At 40.8% G+C, this 19894-nt stretch overlaps 1 protein-coding gene across 4 annotated transcripts in view; it reads right to left on the reverse strand.

Moving 5' to 3' along the window:
• Positions 1–18781, reverse strand: part of TRIM33 (tripartite motif containing 33) — a 56144-nt gene extending 37363 nt beyond the window's left edge. For 2 of the 4 annotated variants that reach the window (XM_032217958.1, XM_032217957.1), the window contains exons 1-3: positions 17829–18781; positions 1133–1251; positions 856–1003 (exon numbers count right to left, since the gene is read on the reverse strand). In XM_032217958.1, coding sequence (XP_032073849.1) covers positions 856–1003; positions 1133–1251; positions 17829–18348 — 787 coding nt within the window. In that variant the 5' untranslated portion in view covers positions 18349–18781. The remainder of the gene's footprint in view (positions 1–855; positions 1004–1132; positions 1252–17828) is intronic. The other 2 variants (XM_032217960.1, XM_032217959.1) reach the window with 1 other exon arrangement.
• Positions 18782–19894: the final 1113 nt, after the last annotated feature.

Genomic DNA, 19894 nt, shown 5'->3' on the forward strand with positions numbered 1-19894 from the left:
GTACAACTACTCGGTCTTCTGCTCCCTTTTTTATTCACCTCATCCTGATTTAAATCCTCCATCAGTCAAGGGGTTCCATGCATCTGATAAAGGGAGATGCAGTTCACAAAAGCTTATATCTTTAATAACATTTTTGAGTCAGAAAAAGTGACTGCACTTATCAATCAAGCAGCCCACCATCATGTGATTGCCATTTGCAATGTTTCCTGTGAGCTTCTTCAAAAAGTCAAACTGCTGCCATCTTTTCAGAGGTCCATACCAAATTCCCAGCAGGATTTTCAGCCATAGAGCAGCGAGACCACACTGAGGCTGAAAAAGGCTGAAGAAATTGTCTCTGGGATTGAAAACCCTGCTTGTATTCGGTGTGCTTCTTTTTCAGCCCAAAGCAGGAGGAGTTTCAGCACTTTTCTGAATGAACACTTATGTTGGCCTTAAACGTTAATCTGTTTTAAATTGTTTTAGCTAGCATTACTAGTTTTACCTTTATTTGTCGGGCTATTTCTGACATAGGATTTTGAAATATTTTGTAGATATTGCAAAATGGGGTATTTAAATATAAGAGATAAATATTATTTACTATTTAAAATATTTCTCAAGCACAGCATTGAAAAATTGGCATAAAATATTGATATAAATGAAATTACATATAATGTAAAATGGCAATTTGCACTAGTCTCTCTAAATATTCCAGCTGAATAAAATCATCTACAATATAAACATTCAATAATATTTTTCAGTTGATTACATGCAGGTTCCTCAACCTTTTTACGAAAACGACATCCTGGATTTTCATTATTTTAGGGAAATAACATGCCTCAAAGTATTTCATCATAACTTCTCAATCAATATTTTCACCTGAAGATACATCTTCTTTTTTTCTGATCATATGGTCCTTTGTAAATTTTACACGTTGATGAGCTTCTATACAGGTTTTGCAAAGCCATTCTCCACATTCCACACAGAACCCAACAGCACTAGAATTGTCATCACAACTGGTGCATACCTAGAATCAAGAAAAATGTGATCTTCAAATGTTTACATATTCTGGAAATTACCAAATGCACAGCATATTACCCTACACAGAATGTAAATCAAACTATGTTGCGAAGAGGAAAAGGTGGAAGTGACATACCTGTTCAGTTTTCTCATCAGAGCTGCTTGGTACTTCAGATGTATCTTTGACAAAATAATTATCCACCAAATCTATTTGTCTGCATTCTTGGCGACAAATTGGGCATCTGATCACACCAACTGCAACCAAAAGAGGATATTTCTTATACTTTTCTAGTTTTTATTAAACTGAAGATTGATCATATTTTTCTTTAATATTTTTTCTAAATCTATTAGCAAAGATTGTCCAATGATAAAAATGTCAAAATACTTTCTGATTCAATAGTCTTATATGTTAATAAAGGCCAAATAAAAAATATTTCAATTCCCTGACAAGAACATCTTTTAAAGTACATGTGTAACAAGGCAACTAAATTTTTGGAGTACATCAAGTATTCTCTAATTAGCTCATAATCATTTTCATAAGGTAACCCATATTATAAGACATGGATAGGTAATCTGCAACTTCTGAACTTTATGGGGTTTTGGTTCTCAACATTTCTAGGCTCTGACCATGCGAACTTAGATCTGAACAGCATCAAGTAACTCATCCTTATTGTACAAAAGGAATAACCATTTCTGTTGTAGGGTCACCTTCTGGCAGAGATGGGGGGGGCATAAAGGTTTAATAAATAAATAAAATAAAATAATTAAATTTATTTTTCCCAAAATAACTTTTCAAGCAATACTGCTTGGGTCACTTGCATATTATATACTAGTTGGATACCGTGCTTCGCTACGATCGTGCTTGATAAACTGACACTTAAAGCTTGAAAATGTATGAGTAGTTAAAAAAGGCACTGTATTATTTTGTTAGAGACCGTAAGTTTCTGTTACTGATACAGTTACAACAAATATACTTCTTGTGTTCACGCAACAACTTCTGCAGTTGGGTAACCAGTTCTAGATTAACATCCGGGTAGATTCCACAGCAGATGTCCCTCTCATTATCATCATCACCAACAAAGTATATCTGGAGAAATGAAGGCTGCTGCTGAGGTCCCGCCATGATACTCCATATCCTGTGGTAGACCTGCCCCTGCACTTCAAAAGTTGGCATAAAATTTCCCTCCTTCACCTCTCTGGCTCCAAAAGATGTCATTTGGAAACATCCATTGTACCTCTGGGCAGCAGAAAGTGCTGTGCCATTGGATGCTGATGGGTGATAAGGCTGTGTAAGGGTTCAGGGTAGGGCTCAACCACTGCAGCACAACCCGGGAGTCCCATCCTGCCACTTCAGAACACGACACCAGGCACAGGGTAGTCAAGATCCGAGATCAAACAACCTTCCCTGGAGTAATCAATCTGAGGTTCATATTTAAAACTAGACAAATACTTATTAGTCCAAGGCATTGGATCTGATTTGTGATATCTTTTTACTGTATTTAGCTGCAGTTGCCTGATTAATATAGGGGTTAATAGATGCATACTTTTTTACAGCCTCTCTATTGACTTTGGGATGACTTTGACAATACTTTTTTACTTGTGTTTTTCTAATTGCAAAAAATCTTTTCCTGCATTTTTCCCTCTTTTCTCTTTAACTGGAGTTACAGTAGAAAGAAGAGATTCGTCTGAACTGAGAGGAGGTCAGTGTAAGAAGTGAGTTGGGGCTGGGACACTATGCAGGAGAAGTTCGGTTCACAATCAGTTGACTCAATGGTGTCGGTGAGTGAAACTCATAAAGGAATATCTCTCCTGCCGCCTTGAGTTTGGAAGCAGTTCCATAAGTTGAAGGCACCGACGTTTAGTACTGTAAGGAGCCCCAAACCACTCCTGAGTGAAGGAATGGAACATCTGCCAGTTTGAACTGAGATAACGGAATGTGAGGCAACTGGCAGTTGGAACAGAATGCTTTTCAGGTGGGAAGGGGGAGTAGAATGTCTAACTCCTTAGCATCAGAGTGTGTTAATTACTGTATAAGAAATACTAATGATCTGATAGTCATTTTGAAAAATCCTTTCTTAGCAAGCACCTAGAAGCCAAGAGGAACATTTGCAAAAGCTTGATGGTTTCCAAAGAGTCCATTAACCAGATGTGAGGTTGTCTGTCTGAGGCTGCAGTCTAGACAGAGTTATGTTGTTACTCTACAAGCCACCTTGCTGGGCAGTTACATCTCTGCCAGAAATGTTGCCTTTGTATTGGATCAATAGTGGAATCAGCAAGGCTGATGGTTCTTGGGAATTTCAATTTCACTGCCCTTGGGTGATGTGAGGCATGGTGTTCAGAATTTCATCCACTATGATATGATCCAATAACTGGATCATGTCACAGTGACATGATCCAGCCATGTCACTAATGCCTTGTCTGCGATTCAGGGCAACTGCAACTTGATTTGATACATAATATTACCATCACTTCGCCTCATCAGCATACTAAACTTATAAATTATTCTCACAGTGGCTTCATACAAATGTTAAACAGCAGAAGGGAAATAATAAAACTGAAGGACTGTATTAGTTTCTTTTTGATAAACAAGATCAACATAGAATTCTGCGAGAATTAAAAGCTTTCCCAGCAGGATATAGAATTTGGAACTTTTCTAAAATGATAGAATTGAGGAAAGAGTTTGATCCAGAAGATCAATGAACTAAATATCTTATAACTATATAAGAATGAAAGATGAGATAGTATGTTACTGCATGATCTTGAGGACACAGCTTCTGTAATTTCAAATTAAAATTTTTAAGGAACTGGGTCTCTTTTAAAAACAATTAAGGCTGAAATACATTGACTGTCACCTTACACTTCACACTATACACCTTACAGTACCCACATAATTAACCCCAGTGGAAGTTCATACAAAGTTGAGAAAAGGTTGAGGACAATTAAAAATATTTTATAATAAATCTTCTAATTAAATTCAATGCTAGAAAGAAAACATTGTTCGCATTATAAAACTGCCTGTGGATTAGAAAATAAAATTATACAAAGAGCAATCACGTTAACTATTTTGAAATAGGAAAAAAACAATCATTTTATTGGTAGAGTCAAAAAATAAAAATAAAAATTTCTGAGAATACACAAATTTAATAAACTTGTTTTCAAATATTAAACACCGGAGGACAAGCCAAGGGGATCCTCCCCTGGGGGAAGGAGTTCTCAGGTTGTGGGGGGGAGCGTTCTTCCTGCAAGCCTTGTGGCAGCTGCCTCTGTGATCCATCTAGGAGGTAGGGTTGGGGGGGGATAGATCCACCGCCTGCCTCTTTAACCTCCTTGATAAGCCTCCTTTTGGCCCTTTGCTGCCTCCCCCACCCTTGGCTAATGCCTCTGCAATGGTTTCTCACCTTTATAAGGGCTCCTCAGAGCCTCCGGTGGTGGTGTTGCTGGAGGGCTGAGAGCTGGGCTCCTGCCGGCCTCCTCTGAGCTGCTGGGGGCCGCCATCTTGGACCACGTGGTTTCAAGATGGCCCCCGCTCCAAATTCAAAAGGCTCCTCTTTGCTGGAGCACATGGAAATGGCTTTTGCCTTTTCAGGCTTGCCATGCGGCTGCCGCTGCCACTCTCACCTCCCCCTGCCTCCCGCAGCTCTTTCTGAGCCTTTCCAGCTCTCACCTTGTCCACTGGTGATAGCTGCCAGGACAGGCTTTCCAGGGCGTTGTAACAACCCTCGTGGCTCAACCCCTGAGGGGAGCAGAGGAGCGCTTCTGCTCCTGAGAAGCCTCTGCAGCAAGGGCTGCCTCTAGGAAGCATATGCCCTGTCCTCCTGCTTGCCTGGCAAAGGTCCTCACTGAGTGACTCCGTCTCACTCAGTGGCCAGGGCAGCGTGCCGCCCCAGGGGGCTTGTGGCAGTCTAGTCCTTGCAGGAGGAGGCTGTGTGCGATGTAGGGAGGCAGGATTCGCCGGGTCCAAATTTGTTTTCCTGAATCCTTTGTAAATTACTGGAGGTCCAGAGTGGTGCAATCTTTCCAGTGAGGATGAGTCAAAATATGGGGAAGTCCTGCTGGCCAGGGGGCGTTGCCCAAAGAGCTTATCTGACTCATCCAATCATTAGAGGACAAGGTCAACCCACTCTGGATACTCCTCCCCCCTCACAATGGAGAATTCTTCCTATTAAAAAGGGGAAAAGGAGATGATGGAAAAGTTCCCAAACTGGAAACATTTAAAAAGACTGTGGATCAGCATAGGTTAGATCAGAATTCTGCTTTTTAAAAGAATATCAAAGTGCTTTCATAAAGCTTCACAAAAGTATAAAAAAGAAACCAGACTCTCGTCTGTTTGCTCTGCAACAAGTGATATTCTTAAAAATCATACTGTATGAATTTGAAGAGACTTTAGGTCACCTTCTGTAAACACCTGCAAAACAGGATTTACCATATATACTCGAGTATAAGCCGAGTTTTTCAGCCCACTTTTTGGGCTGAAAAAAGCCGGCTCGGCTTATACTCGAGTCTACAACTGGATCCGGCAGTGCTGTTGCCTGTTGGAGGAGGAGGGGATTCCTTCCTGCGAGACCCCGTCCAGAAAAATGCGGGGAGCGGCATTTGTGGGAACTCCGGCCGCTGCCCACCCGTGGGGAGAGAGGGAAGAGCCCCGAGCGAGCCGCCTCGGTTTGGCAACCAAACCCATCCAGCCTTTTACCTCCCGTCCCCCCGCCCACCCGCTCGCAGCCCCCTCCCCGGGCTGGCGCCAACTCCTCCCCGTGCCCGGCCTCCAGCCGAGGCAAGTCGGTGTCTCTTTAAGCTAGAGAGAGGAGGGGAGGGAAGGCAGGGACCAGCCGGCTGACAATGGGCCGGAGCGGCTGAGTTGGAGCAAATTCCGCGGTGGAGGCGGCGTCCCAGCTCCAGCGGCTCCGAGGCGAGCGGCTTGGCCCTTCCGCTGGGCGCTCGGAGATGAAGGCGCGCTGGCGCTGAGTTGAGCGGCGAGCTTGCCGAGCGCGCGGCTCCGGGAAGCCCCCCTTCTCCTCCCTGCTGGAAGCCGAGCGAGCCCCGCCGCCCACGGACTCCCGCGGCCGCCCCAGGGCTCCGGGAGGCAGGACCCGGAGGCAGCCCAGCCCTGCCGCCGCCCCGCGCCCTCCACCCGCTGCGCGAGAGGGGACCCCGCTTTCCCCTTGCCGGATGCGTCCCTGGCGGAGCTGAGCCATGCGGCGGAGGCTCCCGCTCTGGTTCCGGAGCTTGCTGTGCCTCTGGCCGGTCCTGGTGGGACCCGCGGCAGGTAAGAGGCGCCGTTGAGCGCCTCGTACAATGATTTATGTATGAGGTTTAAGTGACTGAGACACACTCCTGGCTACGCAGCAATGTTATTTCTGACTTAGTATACTATGAAATCCCCCAAATCCTCCCCACTCCAGGGGTAGGATACTATGAAATCCCCCAAATCCTCCCCACTCCAGGGGTAGGATACTATGAAATCCCCCAAATCCTCCCCACTCCAGGGGTAGGATACTATGAAATCCCCCAAATCCTCCCCACTCCAGGGGTAGGATACTATGAAATCCCCCAAATCCTCCCCACTCCAGGGGAAGGATACTATGAAATCCACATTTCCTCCCCACTCCAGGGGAAGGATACTATGAAATCCCCCAAATCCTCCCCACTCCAGGGATAGGATACTATGAAAGCCACATTCCCTCCCCACTACAGGGGTAGGATACTGCAAAATCCCCAATTCCTCCCCACTCCAGGGGAAGGATACTATGAAAGCCACATTCCCTCCCCACTCCAGGGGAGGAAATAAATATTCAAAAACATTATTGGTATCTATTTTTATTTTTGAAATTTACCGGTAGCTGCTGCATTTCCCACCCTAGGCTTATACTCGAGTCAATAACTTTTCCAGCTTTTTGGGGTAAAATTGGGTGCCTCGGCTTATATTCGGGTCGGCTTATACTCGAGTATATACGGTACATTGCAATTCAATATGAAAATTTCACATATTAATTGCCTGATCTTTTCATGGATTTGGCTGCATAAATCCAAGATAGGAGACATTATCATATCTTGCAGCAGCAAATATTAAATGCTAATTTCATAGTGTGAAATGTTCATCTTTTAATGAGGTGCTAATACTGAGAGCTTAAATATTTTATTCACACCATGCCTAACTACACAAATTGCTAACAAGAAACAAAACAAAAAAAATCAGAAAGGTTGAAACAAACAGAAGCAGAAGGGCTAGAAAACAGAGTACTCTCTGAAAATGTTTGCCAAGCTCCTGTGGATTTAATTAACCAATGTATATGTTATTTTTCAGAAATATTTTCAGAGTTGTAATTGTAAATACTACAAATGGGTTGCAACTGACAAATATAGTTATCTTTCACTACAGCAAATGATAACAACTCAATATTATCATCACTAGTTGATCTAATGTAAAAATCTTAGCATCTACCCAGATCTTCCGTAAAAATCTATTACCGCATACCACTAATTAGAGAAAATTGCAGAAAAGGGATCAAAAATCATTTCTCTATAAAATATATCCCACAGTTTTGATTTAGCTTAGTTACAGAAGACACAGTAAAATTACTTACTATGTACTCAAAATAGTACAGTTAACAAATGGTTATATGGGTATATTTCAAAAAGGTCTAGGGAGAAAAATTTATAGCAATTGAAGATGTTAAAATTGAATTCAGTTCAGTCATTGAAAATATTTCAGAAGCTATCTCCTGCAGAATGTAATACATAAAATTCTTACTTCTTCAAGGATGCAGGTTTGAAATTTTGCACCAGGTTAATTAAGATTAGCTTCACAGCTGAAAAGTTTTCTGCTATACAACTAGTGGGATTTTTTTTTTTTTTAAGTTTCCAGTCTGATTTTCTTAGTGGCCAACATCAATATGTAGATATTTTAAAACAAATTTACAAAGTAAATACAAATTATTTTTAAATTATAGCTCACTAGAGCTGGTTATATTTTAAATTAATGTATATTAAACATAGCAAATTAACCAATATGAAGAGTCTAAATTCTACTTCCTATCAATCTATATCTAGTGAACTAAAGCAATAAATAAAGTAATTTATTATTGGAAGCAAGAATAAATTGCTCCCAAGTCACAAGAAATCCAAAATTGTCCTGTCTCAGAAGACAATCCTTTATCAAAAAAAATCCTTGGCATATATAAATCCATCATATATGCTTGAATTATTAAAATGCCCTGGACTGGATTAAGGTTATTCAGGTTCACCGTATTGAAAAGAATTGGTTCCAATAAAACTGACTCACATTAGGTAACAAATATGACATGGACAAAAAGTACATCCAGAAGTACTAGCTGTAATCTTATTGTAAGGTTACATTGGTGGTGAATATCTGTAGCTCGGATGTAGGATGAGGGTGGTAGTTAGTTCTCAAAGCTTGTGGTTTAGTTTCTGAACATTTCGTTACCAGGCTTGGTAACATCTTCAGCGGAATTTAGGGGATGTCAGTATCAGTGTTCAGGTCACATGTTCAGGTCACATGAGGTAAGGGTTTCATGTGGTCAGGAGTGACTTCACCATCACAAGACCTACTGACCAGAAAGCCCTTATAAGCAGAAGAACACCAACACTGACATCCCCTAAATTCCACCTAGCCTGATAACAAAATGTTCGGAAGCCAATCCACATGCTCAGAGAACAAACCTCCACCTTCAAGGTTAATTAACCGACTCTTGCAAGTCTGAAAATACAACCCCCCCTCCACTTTTCCTTTACAATCCAAGAAACTAGGGAGAATCCTTCAGTAGTATTTGCCATGCCTTCATTCCTGTTGCAGACTCAGCTGCCACTTAGTTGAGTGTTATCTGGTCTCAACTCCTTCTGTCTTCCAGGATCATTCCATATAGGATTACATCCTTGTATTTTGTTAAATTTACTTCCTGTTACTATAGTTTTAAGAATAAAACCCTTTTTTATTTTCCCTTGTTTTACTTTTTCCTTTCCTTCCACTTCTATTTATAATGTATCTACTCACAGTATTATTGGGTTTCAGAAAAGGACAAATAATATACTTTCTTTCTTTTTGTTCCTATATATTAGAATTTTCTTCTCTGGTTTTCCATTGTTATTCTAATAAATTATCAATGCTGCTGGACCATTCCTGCATCACTTAAGATACTTAACTGATTAAGTCTCTCAAATGAGCTCAATTAAGATCCACTTTTACTTGATTAGAAACATATATTGTTGAATTTCTTATTCACCTTCACTGTCCTTAAGGCCTGCTAAATGCCTATATCTCAAATATTTTAAATAATTATATCAACCAGTCCTTAATTGCTGGTGATAGCTCAAGCTCTTGATTATTAAAGTCCATGCAGATGTTCCCACTGCCACTATTTCTATAATTTCCTCTCCTTGTTTGCATGTTCCTACTGACTTTTTAAAGCTGAAGAATGTACAAGAAATTTATTAAAACTGCCATCAAAATACTATGAAGAGGAAGGGAGTTGCAAAAAGCAAGAAAGATTTTCTTGAATTGTGCATCTCCCAATTCTGGAATTTAAAATAAAAGCAATGATGCCTTTTGCTCTGCCTGCATGTACTAATTTTTAAAGAATTCTCTGAAATTCATGAATGTTTATCAGCATATTTTCTTTGGTTCTTTGAATTCATTATTAATATTAGTTTTTTGGGGGAGGTAACATTTAAATAATGTAAGGCAGGGATGTCCAAACATGGGAACTTTAAGACGTGTGGACTTCAACTCCCAGAATTCCCCAGCCAGCCTGGAATTCTGGGAGTTGAAGTCCACACATCTTAAAGTTCTCAAGTTTGGACACCTCTGATGTAAGGCAATTTATTACCTTTAAACCTTCTAATTAAAAAAAATCTAGGTAAAATTATATCAAATATACCTTAGTTTTTTTCAGTGAAAATCCTGAAATATTCTGTGTCAAATACTTGTCAGGCTGGGGTTAAAACTAATGTATGATTCTCTTTTCAATTTTGTTCACTTAATATAAGTAAAATCAATATTTAAAATCATATCCTGTGCCCAGTAACTCAGGTCCTGGTCATCTCACACTTGGGATTATTCTGCAGTGTGTTCTACATGAGGCTACTCTTGAAGACCATTCAGAAGTGACGAATGGCACAAGTGTGGCACACCGTCAGATCTTGCATCTCCTAGAATGACCCATGTTACACCAATGTTCAACGAGCTGAACTGGCTCAGTTTTGCTTCCAGGTGCAATTCAAGGTGTTGACTATCACCTTTAAAACCCTACATGGCATGGGTCCATGCCATGCATTGGTCTCGAGGAAACATTTCATTCCAAAGGAAACAGGCCTATCCCACACTTGCCAGCAGAAGGGGCATGCTGTGTGCCGTGCGCTTTGAAACATCTTGCCCCCTCCCCAGTGGAGATCTGCTCACATCCTTCTGATCTTCCATAAGAGCCTGAAGATCTGGCTCTGCCAGTTGGATTTGGGCACCAAAGGGGGACTGTCACTGGAGACCAGTTGATAGTTTACGAAGAGATCCCACCTACCCACCTGCACATCCTGTTTCCTCCATCCCCGTCTTTTAATTGTAATATTTATTGTTATCAGAAGTATTTATTTTTTACGGTTTTATTGTTATAAGCTGTCTAAAGTCACCTTCAGGTAAGAGAGTTGGCAAATAAATCTAACAAAAAAATAAACATCCTCTAAAACATCAGATTTTCCAATTTTATCATACATACATTATTTAATCAACAGTCCAAAACATCTTCCATGCTAGCCTGTTTCCCTTACCATACTACAAATTATTTATTCATTCATATAGCTGCTCATGTCATATACAGGACTCATAGCAGCTTACAATAGAAAGATTAACAGGTAAATTGCATAATATAAAATACAATAATATAAAAATAAAAGCAGCAGAACATCAAGGCTTTCAGGGCAATGCAAAAAACCAGCAGGATGAGGGCTAAACTAATCTTAGGGGGAATAATGTTTCCATAGTAGTGGTGGCCCATATTCCTGCTGGCCAACATTCCTTTGCCAATAGCACTCGGACCATGCCCTCCCTGCCAGACCAGGTAGGTTGAGCAGAAAAAATTGGGAGAGACAGTCCTGTAAGTAGTGCAGTACCAAGTCATTAAGGCCTTCAAAGTGAATATCAACACCTTGAATTTCACCCAGAAGCACACTGAAAGCCAATGCAATTCAAAAAACAATGGTATTATATGTGTCAAATAACCAACACATTAACTGCCATCACATTCTGCACCAGTTAAAGCTTCCAAATGCTTTTCAAGATCACCTTCATTAAGAACATGTTGCAATATAACACACGAGTGACCATGAACAGGGTCCCAGTGAATGAATACCATATTTTTCAGAGTATAACACACACCTTTTTCCCTCAAAAAAGAGGCTGAAAATCTGGGTGCATCTTATACACTGAATACAGCATTTTGGGGTCTCCCAAAACCCCACCCCCTTTGCAAAAATGGCTGTGCATAGCCTTTAGGGGGCTTCCAGAGTACTCCTGGGGCCTGGGGAGGGCAAAAATGAGCAAAAACCAGGCTTTTTGCCCCTCCCCCGCAACCCCCAGGAGCACTCTATAAGCCTCCTAAAGGTATGCATGCCCTTATTTTGACAAAAAATGGGCCCGTTTTTGCAAAAAATTGGCTGTTTTTTGCTTGTTTTTGCTTTCCCCCCCCCCCAGCCCGCAGGAGCACTCTACAAGTCTCCACAAGTCTTTCATGAAAAACAGGCCTTTTGTGGGAGATTTGCAGAGTGCAAAAACTGTTTTGCCTCTTCAAAATCTTGGTGCATCTTATACTCTGGTGCGTCTTATACTCCGAAAAATATGGTAGGTACAAGTCCCTGAAACTCCCCACCACACCACACCCCAATAGTGCAGTATCTAGGGTAGTGCTATCTACCCAGAACCAAAGATATAAGATCTACAGACCCAGGAGGCCCAAATACACAGAACCACCCAGTCTTGCTCAGATTGAGCTGAAATTTATGGCATCCCTTCCACGGCCCAAGACAGAACCTCTGTGGCATCATTTGGGCATCAGGGACGGAAATATAAAGCTGACTATTATCAGCATATAGATAATATTTAACCCCAATCTCTGGACAGCTTTACCCAATGGCTTTATGTAGATGTTAAACAGGAAAGGAGAACGTACCAGGCCCTAAGGCACCTTACAAAGGACTACAGGCTAGACCTCTCTCCCCCATCAATATCTATTGGAAACAACCCTGGAGAAGGAACCCACCACAACTCCCAGAGCTAGCCCAGAAGAATTTCCTGATTTATAGATTGATTTTTCAATACTGTGGTGGTATGAATATTACAGGTTGATGTGCCTAAATACGGGTATTATAGAACATAGAACCAAATCCTTTAGGAGCAATTGGCTATATCAACATTCTTGATATTTTGTACGCAACCTCCTTGTCCTATTTCACATAACCATTTTGCTGATCTTAAATAAATCACTGTATTTTTATTGCTCACTATTTCAATCAAGTAATTTACATTCCAAATGAGATTTAAACTAGTTGTTGATGCTGCCAATTTAGTCTTAATGCCTAATGGGAATACAATTCTTAAACCAATTGACTTTACAAAATTATGAGTTATAATTTTAAAAAACTTTAATGAGTAATGTCTACAAATACCTCAAATATATGGTCTATTTGAATAAATCGTAAAATCCGCTTTACTAGTTATAAGAATGAACAACAGGAATGTATTTGTTTTGATTCATAAATAGTCTGTCTTAAACTAATCTGCAATTTTATATAGCAATAGCAATAGCAGTAGACTTATATACCGCTTCATAGGCCTTTCAGGCCTCTCTAAGCGGTTTACAGAGAGTCAGCATATTGCCCCCAACAATCTGGGTCCTCATTTTACCCACCTCGGAAGGATGGAAGGCTGAGTCAACCCTGAGCCGGTGAGATTTGAACCGCTGACCTGCTGATCTAGCAGTAGCCTGCAGTGCTGCATTTAACCACTGCGCCACCTTGGCTCTATATTACATTATTTTAGTTATAGAATAACCTAAACCAGTGATGGCGAACCTATGACACGCGTGTCAGTGCTGACATGTGTAGCCATTTGGGGTGACACGCACAGGATTTCATGCGATTCATCCTCGGCTCCTGCACGGCCGCCGAGGATGAAAGAATCTGTGCTGGAGGAACGGGGGGGGCGGGACGTGTGATCTCCCCCGCCCACACTCACTTACTGTATCGCCGCCGCCCCTTTCTGAGCGCAGGGGCTGCTGGTAAGGCGTGCGTGCCGTGCGCACACACGTCATCAGCGCGGCGAGGGAGGACCCGCAGGAGAGGAGCGCGGGAACAGTGCGCGCCTCTCTCCAGTCAGGCCGGCACAGAGAGTCTACTCCTGGGACTGTCGGTTACAACCGCACCACACTTATCTCAGTTCACGGCAGGGCTGTGGAGTCTGCTGCTTCCAGCTCCACGTCCTCATCAACATGCCGCTCCGGCCCGCCCCCGCTATGAATATTCATATTCTTCGCCCTCGCGTCACTAGGAATATTCATAGCAGGGGCGGGCTGGAGCGGCATGTTGATGAGGACGTGGAGCTGGAAGCAGCCGACTCCACAGCCCTGGTTCACGGCACCCCAAACAAGTTCAATAATATCAAGGGCAACATACGAAATCGACTGAACAAAGAAGTTACTAAGCAGGTACGTTAAATAATTTGTTTTTGGTTTATTAAATACAATTATATATTGCAATTATACATTTTTGTAGTTTAAACTATAAATTGCGCAAAATTATGTTTTTGTCGAAGTGACACACAACGCGAGTTATGCTCGATTTTTTGCCGATTTTTGACACACCACGCCAAAAAGGTTGCCCATCACTGACCTAAACTATACTTTCATTTTTAAATTTTTTACTTCAAAGAAAAATCTTCTATAACTTTTTCATAGGAAGAACCTGGCATTTTTATTAGTCTTGATATTTCCACAGGAGATCAATATATATAATTCATCCTGCATTCTTCCCAAGAACAACATTATATGCTGGATTGAGAAATAATGGCTGGCCAATTATCATTCAGTGGATTTTAATAGAAGAAAATGAATTTCAGAACCCTAGATAAATTGGTAGACATTCTCATCCTTGAAATATTACTGATTTCAAGATTGAAGATAAAAATTGTCATCTATTATTAAACAATTTATAAACTCGCTCAGCAAACAAGCCTAACCATTAAAACATTAAGCATATAGAAACAGATATGGGAAAAACTAAAACTTATATAGCCTAAAGCAGCCTTTCTCAACTGTAGGTTGCCTGATGTATTGGACTAATTTCAGGTCATTACAGCCTTTGATTATGGTGGCTCAAAATAAAAATAATAGAAATCCAACATAACTGGAGGTCATCAAATTGAAAATGGCTAGCCCTGACAATACAAAGTTATATGGGCCAATGGTTTGATTAAAAATCAAATACATATATAATTATTAGAGTTTATTAGAGTTCTTTTTTTAGACCCAAAGTCAGCCCCTTTCTCTCTAATTGCTTATAAATTAGTCTGTAAGTTATGAGCACGGAAGATTTTTATATTTCCAACTATTATCATTTTTTCTTTTAAAAAAAGGCTCCATTGAGGCAGAAACCATGATAAACATTCAATCTGTTTGACATTTACAAATAATACAAATATTTTGTCAGGAAGTTGAAAAATAGATTAAAACTCACTTTTCAGTATTGTATATTATAACAATTTTCAAAGAGCAGTTTTTCCCCTGTATTTACTCTTGTGACTAACTGCAATATTATACAACTTTCTCATAATGAAAAACATAATTACATTTGAACATAATGACAAATAAAAGACAATATTCATAGTTCAAACAGTGTAGAGAGAAACTGGATTACATACAAAATAATTATGTATTATAACCTATATTCTAATACTATGTCCAAAACAGCTTATTAAATCTCAATATTTTCAGCATGTAAGCAAAACACACCCAAATGCTTCATGTAAAGAAGATTAGCTATATATATTCTTCACAAAGCATGCAAACATGGTCATCAATCTAAAGTGCAATGAATCCTAATCTTACTATTGAAATCTGTCTAAATAGTTCTAGGAATTTCCATCAATTTTCAAGAGTACATGAATTCATAGAAAAATAAAAACATTAAAAATGTCATCAAGTTAACAAAAACAATTTTCAAGACATTATTAAGGCACCCAATTAAGTCTATTTGAGGCAGAATGTAAAATTATATTAAATGAAAAGGACTAGATAAGAAAATGAGGCTACAGTCCCAAGGCCACAAGATTGGATGACTCCCCCCAAAAGTCAGCAACAAGTTTCTGATCTTGGAGAAGGGAACTGAACATCAGAATTAGCCTCCATTGTTACCCTTTCTGAAATCAAACTTGGAAGCCTCTAACACTGAAGCTTGATTGAAGGCAGGTTTCAGAAAATTAATTTGGCAGATGCAAATAAGCTGCTTTCTTTTGTGTATTGATTTATCACATTTGTCTAGCCTCTCATTCACCAAAGGTGATTCTGATTGGAGAACAACAATCAGATAACAAAAAGGAAAAAAGCAAATAAGGCAAAATATAAGGATAGTGATCACTTCCCCTTTCCAGCTTGGATCATTGGAAAGCTCTGAGTTGCCACTAAGACTGCCATTTCCATCCCTCAAAAGTCCAGTCCAGTTTACATACTACCTCTCATTAGGACAGGTAACAGCCTTATTACGTCACTCTATCTTCCAGCTACAATGTAGAGATAATACAGATTATTTAATTTATATGAGTATTTGTAAATTAATATTATATATTATATAATTAGTTGATAATTATTTTGTTAAGAACTTGTACCAGTATCATTTTGACAGAGAATAACATCAGAGATTTTGAATCATCTCAGAAAGCTCTAAATTCATTTTTGTAAATTCCTTTTATTTTCTGGGGGAAAATTGTAAATATGAAATTAGAAAAACCAGAGGTATAGCATTAAAAGTATGGATTATCTAAGCATCATAGGCAGTTCATGGATGCCAGTGCAATGAGGTTTTTTCCTCAGGTAGAATTTTTTAAAAAATTATAGCAATTCATGGAAACTATATATTTATTAAATTTATGTATGTGTACACATCATCACAAGTGATGTTCATTTATTTGTTCATTTTTTGTGGCTGACCATCTCAATCAATGACTTAGCTGAAAGAAAATAATACTAAATTCCAGTCACAAAAAATTCAGAGAGTACAATAATTTCTTTTGACCTACATTATAATTTAATATATTTCCCAAATGATACTGCTTTCATAAAGAAGATTTGAAAAAAAATTCATGGGGGGAGAGGTGTCACCACTTTTAATGTGGTGTCTGATACTTGATATCCACCCAATTTAAGAATATTATGCATAATTCTCTGAAAATCTATTTAATGTATATCTTCCAAAGTTTTAAAAAAAATGTTCATGTCAAACACACTTCAGAGAATCTGGATTGAGGAAAAAGTATCTTAGAGTGAAATTCCCAAAGAGAAAAAGCCAGCAATATTAGAGAAAGTCTAGAAGCATTTGACATGCATTTCATTTATTCTCAATAATACCGACAAGAACAAAACACTATCCACTATTATTTTCAGGGCAAGGTGAGCATCATTGATTTGCTAAAGCTTCCAGTATCTGTAATATAGATATTAACTACTAAAAGGCAGACAAAAAGTGCTGGACAATCCTTAAAATGTATTTTGTTTTTCTTAAATACTGCTAGCCAGGGAAATGCAAAGATCTGAAGAGGGAGGGAGGGAGGGAGGGAATATTTGAATTTGATCTCCAAAAGGTACTATGAGTGTCTATGGAACACTTTAGAGAAAAGAGGGAGGGAGGAGTCTGTTAGAGTGGAATGCTGGAAACAGTTATAATTTGTCAGTTAGGATTAGACATGATAGGATTCTTAAATTAAGAAGAAAACACCCTCAATTGATACCTAAATGTTTACTCTTATCATACAAAATATTATCGCACTCTCAACAATACAGTATTACTCATACAAAGTACTAGACAAATTTGGGTAGAAGTGCTCAAATAAACATACATTTCTGAGTTCAGAATGATTTAATTCTAAGTGTAACTTCTTTTGCAACAGGTGCAAATTAACAAACTCCACATTATTAATATAACTAAATGCAAATGAACTAATAAAAACAAGTTCTTCAAAGCCCAGTGTCTACTGATACACTATATTGTGTTCTGAAGGTGACTGAAGATAAGGAAATAAGACTTAACAGATTTGTAGTTTGTAGTTTGGGTCTTTGTTTTATATTCACCAATTAGTAAAATTACCGACATTTATCTGTAGAAAGCCACATGGTTTAAATACCCACCTGGAAGCAATGTAATCTAATATGGTCTCGCTGCAATTGACCACTTAGACACAGAAGAGATTCTCCCAAGGTCAGGCTTGATGCTGTATATAGCAACAAATGCACCAAATTCTACACAAAAGATCTGCTCCGGACCAATTCCATTTTAACAGCATCACCACTGTTCAACCTTAATGTACGCACCTATATTGCCCTTGACACAAGCCTCCGATCAGGCAAGTCAGTCCTGGGATTTCTTTTCTAACCCATCCTATATCGCTGCATCATACGGGGTTATTGATCTGGCCAAAATGGTGCCAGTTTAAGTCACAAGCCCATTAATATCCCACTCCCCTCCATTCATTCCCCTTGCTCGGCAGCCCCTTCTTCCCTTAGGCAGGCGCACACCTTTAGCAGGGCTGCTTCGCTAGTCAAGACTTCTGTCACCGGCACACTCACCCTGCTGGATATCCCCGTTGGCACCGCCGGGCACCGGCACCGTGAGTTGGCGCTCGGGCTCCGGCAAGCAGCGGCGGCAAAAGGAATGAAGGCAAGGCAACAGCTTCGGTTCGGCCTCCCGGCTTTGCAGGCTCTGCGCGCACACTGCGCAGGTGTCTAGAAGCGACAGCGGGCCCGGCGCAGCGCTGGACAGAGCGGGGGGAGCGGGGCTGGGGCCCAGAGGCGCCGGGATAGAAGTGGAGCTCGGGCCTACGCTTACCACAACCGGCGCCGCGGCCTCCGCCTCCCCTGGGCCCTTGTCCGCCGCCGCAGCCAGGATCGCCGCGGCAGGGCTTTCCCTTTCTTCGAGCTGGATAGGGGCCGGAGAAGACGGGGATGCGATTGCCGCCGCGGAGGTGACAACAACAGCCGACGCCGCAGCGGCAGGTTCGGGACCACCCCCCGTCGGCCCGGCCTCTCCAGCCCCCTCCCCGCCGCCACCGCCGCCGCCTCCTCCTCCTCCTCCTTTGTTTTCCGCCATATTTCCTCCTTTGAACCCGACTCCCCGCTTTGCTCACGCATCGGATGGCGCATGCGTCCGCACGCACGCCATCAGGTTGCGCGCGCGCCTCCGACCCTCTTCTGGAGCTGGGACTGCAGAGATTGAGGGGGCGGGGGAGGGGGCGAGGGGAGAGCGAGCGTGCGCGTTCTAAGAGTGGGAGGGAAAGGTGGAGGTGGTTAGCAACCTTTACAATGTAATAAAGCGAACGGAATGAATGCAGAAGGGAGCGCAGGCGCGCAATGCTTGGGGGGGGACCTGTAAAGCAACAGCGCATGCGCATCAGTGTCTTATACGTGGATGTCTAAGATAATTTTTGGCGGCTGGAAACTGGAAGGAAATTAGAGTCATGTGATATTGTTTAAAGTATCCAAGTTGAACGTCTGTGTGGATTCTCAATCGTCCAAGTGATAGTTGTCCCAAATATGCTTTTCCAAAAGGCAACCTACTGTAGGGAGTTAAAACCCACTCCTCTCCTAGAAAAAAATGAAATATCTTGGGAATTATTGAAAAGGCAGAATATTATATTTCCCTGAATAAAAAAATGGAGAAACGTGTTTTTAGACAGGAAACAGACTTACTCTTAATAGCCCCCACCTTTGACAATTGGCCATTAAAGGCCTGAGCCAGTTTATGCTACATAACAAAGATCTTCAGCTTCAGGGTGATGGGATTAAGGCATGATAGTATTAGCCCTTTAGGCATCTCACCATAGGGCACCTAGTAAAAAGCAATGCTCAAAGAAATTTGGACTCAAAGCACAGCCTACAGAGTTGATCCTCCATGGCCCCATGGGAGTCTGACAATCAATCAGAATACAAGCTCAAGTTCAAAGCCCAGAGAGGGCATAAAACCAACGACTTTTTTTCTTCACTCAACATCTTGAAGCATGTGATCACCTTTTCTGCTCAGGAACTCAAGCCATGTGATCCTGTTCACCATTAAATCATCTTTCCAAGCAGCCTCCATGTTTCCAGTGTCTTTTTCCACACACGAAACTGAACCCAGAAGGACATTTCTTGCAACACTACGATGAAAAAACAATAATTTGCTTCTAAAGGACTTGATTTTCACACATGTCTGATGCCAGACTAGGTGCAATGACAGCGATGCTGCACTTTTAATAATTGTTAATACATTATTAATGTTAATTCTTTAATAATTTGAGCAGGTGTATTTGCATGACAACTTCTGTGCATCTGAATTTGTGTGCACAAGTTTCAAAAGGAATTTGCTGCTACAGCATCCTGTTGGGCCAGGTTTGGTGTATTGCACATTCGAGCTGGCATAATTTATTCTGAAATAAGGCTGGAGTTTTAGTATCAGATTGGGGAACATTCTCTGAGCAACAAAGAGCTTGTTTTAAAAAGAAGCTTCGGATATCATGATAGTGTGAATCAAGCCCTTTTGTGAACCATTAAAAGAGCAATATATTGTAGAAAGTTAGCACACACCCTCTCCTAGGAAAATGAGATGTTTTAGGAAATAGTAAAAGGACAGACTATTTCCCCTAAAAGGGAAGCAGAAA

Source organism: Thamnophis elegans, chromosome 5 (genome assembly GCF_009769535.1).
Source record: "Thamnophis elegans isolate rThaEle1 chromosome 5, rThaEle1.pri, whole genome shotgun sequence".
Classification (NCBI taxonomy): Eukaryota; Metazoa; Chordata; class Lepidosauria; order Squamata; family Colubridae; genus Thamnophis; species Thamnophis elegans.